Here is a 9,582-nt window from a genome sequence, read left to right as displayed (position 1 = left end):
AAACTCGACAATCTCTCTCTCTCTCTTTTTTTTTTTTTTTCCTTTAATATTTACACTTTGAGGAAAACTCGTCGGAAAGTTTTAAAGCAAAAGAGGGGGGAGAGAATCCTGAAGCTCCTCGGCGTGACGGAGTCCGCGCTCTCTCCCGCCCTTCCCCTGGCGCCGGGCTGGAAGGTCTCGGAGCTGGAATGGTGGCTCGGAGGGTGTCTCCTGGCCCGGTGGCCCAGCTGGCAGGTGCCCCCCGAGGTGCCCCCGGGGGGGTTAGTTTGGTATCCTCTCGATGTAGATGGCTGGGGCGGCCGAGCGCGCGATGGTGGCGATGAAGTTGTGCTCCCGGCTCAGGTCCAGGCTCGAGCTCTCCGCCTGCTCCCGGCCCATGGGGTCGTAGCCCTTGTTCACGTGCAGGGGCTTGTGGGCCTGGCAGTACCCCAGGACGGGCTGCTCGTAGCTGTAGTAGGGTAAAGTCTTCATGTGGTGAGGGACCTGCGGGAGCAGAGCACAGCAGGGATGGGTCAGGAGGGTTTGGGGGCAGGGGCTGCCCAGCATTTCCCACATCCCAGCATTTCCCACATTTACACACAGAATTTCTCTGTGTGTCCCCCCTTCCCTGGCACCACCCGCCAGTGATGTTTGGTGTGTTCAAAAGGCAAGGAAAGTCAAGCTGAAAAGAAAAAAATGTAATTCCCTGTAGCACAGGCAGAGCACCTGTGGAACAGGGCTGGTTGCACTGCCAGGCTGGGAGAGCTGGGAGTGTTCAGCCTGGAGAAGAGGGGGATCCACAGAGACCTTGGAGCCCCTTCCAGAGCCTAAAGGGGCTCCAAGAGCTGGAGAGGGACTTGGGACAAGGGCTGGAGGGACAGGACACAGGGAATGGTTTTCCACTGCCAGAGGGTTAGATGGGATATTGGGAAGGAATTCCTCCCTAGGAGGGTGGGGAGAGGCTGGGCTGGAATTCCCAGAGAAGCTGTGGCTGCCCCTGGATCCCTGGAAGTGTCCAAGGCCAGGTTGGAGAAACCTGGTCTGGTGGGAGGTGTCCCTGCCCGTGGCAGGGGGTGGAATGAGCTGAGCTTTCGGGTTCTTTCCAAGCCAAACCATTCCATGGTTCCATGACCTGTGCTCTGGGTCCCCACATGTGGATGGACCTCACAGCTGGAGCAGAGGGAGCTGCTCTCCCTTTCGGTGGCTGTTTGTGGGCAGAGGTTCCGGGTGCTCCTGGGGGCTGAATTCTGCCTCTTTGGGACAGCCCAGCCCTGCAGAGCAAACCAAAAGGTTTGTGTTCCCAGCAGCTTCCAAAAACTGGCCCTTCTTCCAGTGCCTGGAAGGGGACTGAGCATTTCCAGGGAGCTCAGAGCAGCCTGAGCATGTCAAAGGACTGGCAAACCCGGCTTGCAGCACAGCTGGAACTCTCTTTATTCCTTCCCTGACAAAGCTGCTTGCCCAAGGTCATCATTTCCAGGTTCTTTATCTTCCAACCTCACCAAGATAAACACTATCAAAGCAGCTCAACTGATGCTGCCAGAGCAGAGCAGCCCCACACCTTGGACAAATGTACTTCAAACCACTGCCAGATCTATCCTGAATCTCTTCTTTATGTAAATCCTCAGGAACTGCCAGCCCCAAACCTTCTTTCTTTTTTTCCATAAATATTCCACGCTTGCAAATGTTAATCCTACAACTAAATATGATTTATGGCACAACAACAGATACAGATCTTTGCAGATAATTTTGTCATCTGCAAGAGATGAGCTGATCAAGTAGAAAGAATTATGCTCTTAGGGGGAAAAAAAAACCACACATTGCAGGAGAGTTTATTCTAATGCTGCCACAAAACCTGAGCTCATTATAGCTGGAGAAATCCTACACATAATCCAATCTTGGAACAAATGCCTTTTTATTTTCCGGGCTGAACTTTAAGTGAAGACTACAGAGCTAATTTCTCACAAATTTTCGTTGCATGGAGCACCTCATTCCAAAGGGCATGGAAAAAGCAAAGGGATTAAGAGCATTTGTGAAGTTTTGCAGGGTCGGAGTTTCTCCCACACGTGGATCCCCTCAGCAGTCTGAGACCTGCAGAACCCTGGAGAGATCCCAAAATTCTTCCCCGAGCTGGAATTCAGCTGCAAACCTCATTTTCCATGACAGCTGGATGGTGAGGATGCAGAAGAGAAGCTGCTGGGGAGAATTCAATGGGACAAAAGCCTGAATCTCCCCTTGGCTGCAGCAATATCTGTGCCAGCTCCTCTCAGGGCTGGAGTTTGTCCTCAGCTTTTAAGGCAGCTCTTTATGGCTCCATAAAAGCCAAGGACTGTTTGTGTTGTGGAGATGGAGGTCCCTGCTCTGCAGCAATAACACACAGCTCATTAACCACCTGAGGCCTGGCTGCAAACCCCAAACAGGAGCCAGAGGGACCAGCAGCTCAAAAACATCCCTAACTAGTGGGCAAACACAGTTCTCAGACCTTTTTCAGTGATTTTCTGGACTCCAGCCCTTGTTTTCATTTATGTGGATGGAGGGAAGGTGGATGTTGTTCATCAGGGTAAAAAATGCAATGCAATAGGTGCCTCAAGCAGCTGCAGGTTAATTTGGAGAAAGCATTTCCAGGATAATGAGGCCCAGCAATGGGTTCTCAGGCCCAGCCCGTGTGCTGCTCTTCCTCTCCCTCTTTTGGGGCCGAGATTCCACTAAGGGGAATTTAAAAGATGAACATGTAAAATGCTGTGAGAAGTGTCACCCCAGCAAAGGCTGAATGCAGAAATGCCACCTGCCCTTCCCAGCCCTGGCAGCTCCTGTGGTGCCTCTGGAAATCAGGAAAACAACCTCCCGAGCAGTTCAAACCTTCCTGGTCCAAGTGAGGCCTCCAGGGCTGGCCCCCAAAGTGAAGTCCTTTCCTCCCTCAAACAGGACTTTGCATTTCCAGGGAGAGCTGAGGGGTGAGGTTTTATTCCCACTGAGGTGACCACACGTGACACCTGAGCCCACAAAAGCGTTCTCAGGGCACTGTTGGAACTGCTGCAGGTGTGGGGACAGTTGTACCCAGTTGTCCCCAGCACTCAGCCAGGAAAAAGGGTGGATAACACTAAAGACACTTCCCTCTAAACAAACCTCCTACTGTGGTATTTTTGCTGATTCAGAGATCAATAAAACATATTTAAAACCATCCAAGTGGTCAAGAATTAAGTTTATAAGTGTTTTAGTTCCAGGTTCTGAAGGAATTTCTCTTGCTATGGAACTAATGCCCGAGGAATTTAGATGTGACCTTGGCCAAGTCATTTTATGAGGTGGAAAATGAGAAGCTTCAGTCCTGCCCCTGCTCATCCTTGGAGCTCTTTGAGGTGAGGGCTGTTTGTGCCGGGACTAAACCAACACAACTGTGACCTGAGCTGGGGCCTTTCAGCTGCTGTGGCCTCCAAGAGACCAAAAAAAAAAAAGCAGGAAGAAATCCAAAGAGGTCATTAAATAAATCCAGTCCTTGGGATTGTGTCCTCAAGTGGTGGAGTCACCACCCCTGAAGGGATTTAACAGATGTGAGGATGTGGCACTTGAGGAGGTGGTTCAGTGGAGACCGTGGTGGTGGTGCTGAGTTATGGCTGGACTTGATCATCTCAGAGGCCTTTTTCAACCTTAACCAGCCTATGAGCCAAAAAATGGGAGTAAGGCTGAGGGTTAACCTGCCAGCAAAGGGAAGGCAGAGGCAGGAGCAGAACAGCATCCTCTGCACGGGGTCCTGCACTGTCCCCTCCATCCCACTCTGCTGCCACCAACCACTAAATCCTTCAATTTATCCTGGAAGGAGTTCAACTGGAAATGAAGACAAGGAGTTATCATATGGAAACATAACATATGCAAAACAAACTCTTGCTTTTGCAGGATCTGTCACAACATCTGACTCAGCTCTTGGCTCCCTGGGCTCACTCACAGTTCCACTCCATGGCAGGGGTGGGTGCTCAGGGTGGGACATGGAATCACACAATCCTGGAATGGTTTGGGCTGGAAGGGAGCTTAGAGCCCATCCAGTGCCACCCCTGCCATGGGCAGGGACACCTTCCACTAGCCCAGGTTGTTCCAACCTGGCCTTGGGCACTTCCAGGGATCCAGGGGCAGCCTCAGCTTCTCTGGGCAACTCCTGGAATGCCAAAAGGTTTCACAGCAGATGTGTCTCTTCACAGCATTTTCGGAAAAAATTCCAATTAATTCTTCTATTTTAATTTCTAAAAACGACCCTGCCTAACCCTTCCCTGAAGCACTAAATCTTTTTGCAGGAGGAAGAACATGAGAAGGAACTCCAAAGTCACCAACGCACGAGGAACATTTTGGGTTTAGCAAACGTGTGGCACCAAGTAGAACTGTCTGTCCCTCCCTAGGAGGGTGAGGAGGGGCTGGGATGGAATTCCCAGAGAAGCTGTGGCTGCCCCTGGATCCCTGGAAGTGTCCAAGGCCAGGTTGGAGCAACCTGGGACAGTGGAAGGTGTCCCTGCCCGTGGGACTGGATGGGCTTTAAGGTCCCTTCCAACCCAAAGCATTCTGTGCTGATTCTATTATTCCACCCAGGGTTGCAGACAGTTAATTAAGCCAGTGAATTAATCCCTGCTCTGAAGAACTCAAGTTGTTCCACAAAGCCCTTCCTGCCCTGGGAGCTCTGGGAATGTTCACCAGGACTGGGATTAGTTACCCCGTGTTGACTCCTGGAGCCCACACCTCCCCAGATCCTCACTGCAAGTGGAATAAACTCTGCATCTCAACAGCCACACACTTCAACCAGAGCTCCTGTCACAGCCCCCATTTCCATAAATCCCCAGCTACAGGAAGAAGACAAAAGATTTAGCAGCGGAAATTTAGGAATGCAAATCCTCCCTCCCGCAGTCCAAGTGACACTGGAGAGGTTCCCAGCTCAGCAGCTTTGCTGAAGCACAACTACTGCCCCCAAACCAGGCTGGAGTAACTGGACTTACCCAAAATACAGCGAGATTCTGGCCTGGATTGTGAAGTTATTTTATTTCTCAACATTCCCCATCCACTTTCCCTCTGACAGTCCCCAGTGATATTCAGTTCAACCCTCAGTCACCCCAACATGCAAATCCATGGATTCACATTGCAATTCAGAGGCTTTCTAAATTTCTTTTACACTGCATTGAATTTTATCAGCAGTTTTACTTACATCAAAAAACACTGGGAAGTAAATTAGCCATGATTATCACACAAGAAAGTTCTATTAAAAAAAAATCCGTCATAAGAATTCAGCCTGGACTTCTGCTTCTCTATATTACAATATAGATTTTTACCCAATCATCAGTAAAAAACCTTATTCTGGAACTAGGAAAGCACGTGAGTAGAGATGTAACTCTCCCATATATCCACTGAACCCAGGGAGCTTTAAAGGATGTTGGACTGGGGGCTGAGTGAATACCAAAGTGACCTTATTTCTAGAACACTTTTCTCTCTCTGCCACCTCTCAGAGTGTGTTAAACACCCTCACACACTCTTAATTCCTTGCTGTGCCTCCCAACAGGAGGCCTCAGACAGCCTGGAATCAGCCCAACATGATCTCCAAGGTGTGACACCTCTCCCAGGGAACACCAGGAGTGAATTACCAAGTTTTTCAGATGGACTGCAGCTCCTGCTCAAGGATTTCCCTCTGTGCTCACGGCAACAGCCTCGTTGCAGGGAGAATTGTGGAGGATCAGGCAGAGGTTGAGGCTCTGTCTCCCTCAGAATCACTTGCAGTTCAGCCAGACCCGACCACTGCCTGTCCCAGGCTGAAATGATTCCTGGGCAACTCTTAAATCACCCTTTGGAAGCCCAGGGTCTCAGAACAGACCCAGTTCATGAGGGAAATATGATGGGTTTGTTCCTTAGGCTCAGTTTTGAAGAAAGGTCTCCCACCATTCATTATCCTGCAGAGAAGGAAATTCTTTCCTGAGATACATGAATGGCCCTGGGTGTCCAAGAGACTCACTGCCAGCATTCCCAACAAGAGACAGAGGTGATCTGTGGAAGGGCTGAAATCCCAGCAGGTACTGAGGGAAGTGGGGTGGACTGCACTTTAATTTTTCCCTGAAAGGAGGATGGTACAAGGGCACAAACTGTCACAGGATTCCCAGACAAGTAACTGCCTTGGCAAGACCCTAAACCCCAGAGCTTGGCAGGGGAAGTGATGCCCTTCTGAGCCCCAGACTGTCTCAGATGTCTCAGTCTGGGCACTTTGGCTTTACCCAGTCCCTGTTTAGACACTGCAGCTCAGGCATCTTCAATCCTGGTCCTTCTGTCTCCAAAGAGAAGGAACACCCTGTTTGTAAAAGCCAAGACCTGCCCCATTCCTCCCGACGGAAGGTGTGACAGCACAACCACCCCTGCCCTGCAGGAGACACGTTTTCCTTTTAAAAAATAAAAACCCCCAGCATAAATACTCTTGGGGAGTGGAACATCATCTGGTTTCACATTTGCTGGTAGCCTGGAATCCAGGTAACCTGATTTATGTGGAAATGCTTGCCTGGTTAATGATTACACGATTAAATTACACGCGACTTTAGAACTTGTCCATATGTAGTGGAAACTCGGAGCTTAAAAAATATGGCAGCTATGTTTTCTCATTAGTGCTAATATTGAGTCTCAGAACACCATGACTTCATTGGTGAATTAGCATCATGGCTGTTGATAAATCAAATTCAGAGTTCATTTTCAAGCCCATCATAATTTAGAGTAAAAATAAGCGAGATGTACTATGGCGGCGTTGTGATTATTGGAGCACACGGGCTCACCTTAGAGACACATTGATCAGGCACATTAGGCACAGAGAGCTGGTATAAACAATTCCAGTGATTTCACGCTGCTGAAAAATCACAGTCAACAGCCCTGGAACATCCCTTTGGAGCCAGCTCAGAAAAACATCCCTACTCAGGAAAATGCCCCATCCCACACTTCCCATCAAAGCCGTTCCGAGGGACAAACGCGGGCACCGGGGTTGGTGCTGAAATATGAAAGGGTCCGTGTTTTCTGCTTCCAGCTGGAGCAAACACAGCAGTGCCTGGCTGGTTTCTGAAGCAGCCCTTTTGTTCTGCAGTCCCTCTTTCCTCAGGTAATTCTCCCACTGGCAAAAAAACCCCAAACCTCGGCTGTTAAACCAGTTTGGTGCCGGGGGGCGGAGGGCTCAGTTACAGAGGGATGAAGGATCCTGAGCACAGGTGTCACTGAGCTTGTGTGTGTGATATCTGAGCAGCTCAGGAGAACTGGCAGCTTGAGTTTTAGGTGGTCTTCAAAGTCTTTAATGAGCCCAGGTTTTCTGGGAGGTCCCAGATCCCCCGAGGGGCTTTGCCCAGGGTCCGTGTGCCTCCGCTGGGCACAGAGGGTTGAGCAGGAGCCTTTTGGGGGCTGGAGCTGTGGGTGCAATTCCCACCATCAATCTCCCACCATTTCACATTCCAGTTCCTCCCACTGCAGCCAGGAACCTCCTGTCTTATTTCTTCCTCCCATCTTCTTTCCTCCCAGATCAGATTACTGGGCTGTGCAGCCGCCCCTGGGACACAAGAGAGGAGGTGGCAGCCTCAGGCTGTGCTAAAGGTCCCACCCGACATAGTTCTGAGCCCCCTGCCCCAAAATCATTCATACCAACAAGAAACTCCTACAATCCACCAGTTTTCTCCAAGAAATCAAGGAAATCCTGCTGAACACCCACCAAAGGATGCTGCCCCACAGGGATATGCCAGTCCCTGTGCACACACAAACTTGAATGTGTGTTCTTAAGTCCAAGTGTTGTACAAAGTTAAGCTTGTCTTAAATAAAGCACAACTCCTCCTGGGATTCACTTCCCTGAAGTCTGTTTTAACTTGTCTTATGCTTATGCCCACCCTAATAGTCCCACAAACTGAGCTTATAAATCCTACATCCGTTGTTGCCCAGAGAGGTTGGGGATGTCCCACCCCTGGAAGTGTCCAAGGCCAGGTTGGACGGGGCTTGGAGCAACCTGGGCTGGTGGGAGGTGTCCCTGCCCGTGGCAGGGGGTGGCACTGGGTGGGCTTTAAAGTCACTCCCAACCCAAACCATTCCAGGATTGTATGATTTAGACTTGGATCCCGTAAGTCTGAGGATTAAATCAAGGTCTTTAGAAGCAAGCCCGAAATATTTTGAAGGATGCCAGGGTTGGGCACAGAAAGGCTTCTTCAATGTATGGAATGGAAACCTTTTCCTTGTGAAAATCAAACCTGGAGACAAAAGGTTGTGGTTGGCAGGTCTCAGACCATGTCCTGGTAAAAAAAAAAAAAGTTGGTGTCAGTGGAAATTTGGAGCCTAAATTCCACGACTGACTGACAAATGGATCCGTGATCTTCTTCAATTGTTGTGTTTCTGGCTGGGGAAATGGGATCCCCAAATTGACACAGACTGTCAGAAGAGAGGTCTTAGCATGAAAAATGGAGAGAGACATCAGCCAGGAGACCTGGGGCAGCCATCAGTCACTTCTCCATGTCCTATTAAAGATCTATTTGTCGTTCATGAAGAGCTGGCTGACAATTAAGAACTACAGGAATTAAACAAACATCATTGTATTAGATAGGATTAAAAGTATATTAACCTGAAAAATCATATGTCATGTTAATAGGCAATTTAGGGGCTATATAATACCTTACAAAATGGATCAATTTAATACAAACCAAATTAAAATACAGCTCTTAATTCCCGATTCGGGATGGAAATATTCCCCAGCTTTAAGCCATTTGTCAGCTGTACAGGGGGCACCAAGGAGAGACTTTGCTGATTTATTTGGTCATCCCTGCTGAGTGCATCTCATGTTTTAAACCCCTGGGTCACGTCCCCCTGTCAGCTCCACCAGGAACTGGATTTTCAGCTTCCCTTCCCCTCCTACAGATAACTTCCTAATCCCTCTATCCCATCACACAAATGCCTTTCCCTCTAAAGCAGAACCTCTCCACAGACTCTTTAACTGTGTTTTGCCAGAGATCAGGAGAAAAATCATCCACACCCCACTGCTCCCTCTATGGGCAGATTTGATCTTTCAATCAGGTAATGAAAAGGTTTCCCTAAAGGAAACTCCCAGAAAGAAGAAAAAAATAAAGTCTTCTGAGCCTTGTTATTGTTCCTTGGGCAAAATATTTCTTTTAAATCGCTTGATGTGTTTTTAAGGGCGTGTCTGGCTCCTGACAAAAAGCCCCACTGATGAGAAACTTCCAGGAAGAGTCACAGGAACCTTTGATTTCCCACCGTGGAGGGCCAATAAAATCAACAAATGATCAGGATATTTTAATTGGAAAGGCATTAATATTGCTCTCAGTGCCATCAGGATCAGTTCCTAGAGAATTCAAGAGGGATGGGACCCTGGTGGTTCAAAAAAAAAAAGCTTTTCCATTGCCCAGGGACAGAAGATCAGTCCTTCAAAGGAGGTGCAGTTGGAGCAGTTCCCCAGCCAGATGTAAAGAATCCCTGTGGGAGCCTCTCCACATCTTTGGGTGCCTGAATCCACAGACCTTCCAAAATGAGGCCACTTTTAAGGCAGCTCAGCTTTCATTTAGACACTTCCAGCTCTATTTTCCCCAGGAATTTCTGCTCCCTTTGCATCCCATCAGAGCTGCAGAC

At 49.0% G+C, this 9,582-nt stretch overlaps 1 protein-coding gene across 1 annotated transcript in view; it reads right to left on the bottom strand.

The window, feature by feature from the left end:
• Nucleotides 1-30: 30 nt before the first annotated feature.
• The window catches only part of LRRTM4 (leucine rich repeat transmembrane neuronal 4), a 205,850-nt gene continuing 196,298 nt past the window's right edge, over nt 31-9,582 (bottom strand). Inside the window, exon 4 of the mRNA XM_017827360.1 lies at nt 31-483. Within this exon, the coding sequence (XP_017682849.1) occupies nt 262-483 (222 nt within the window). The 3' untranslated portion in view covers nt 31-261. The remainder of the gene's footprint in view (nt 484-9,582) is intronic.

This window comes from Lepidothrix coronata, unplaced genomic scaffold (genome assembly GCF_001604755.1).
Source record: "Lepidothrix coronata isolate B3197 unplaced genomic scaffold, Lepidothrix_coronata-1.0 Scaffold137, whole genome shotgun sequence".
In the NCBI taxonomy this organism is placed as follows: Eukaryota; Metazoa; Chordata; class Aves; order Passeriformes; family Pipridae; genus Lepidothrix; species Lepidothrix coronata.
Note: the sequence above shows the minus strand (reverse complement) of the source record. Positions and strands in the feature narration are given on the sequence as shown.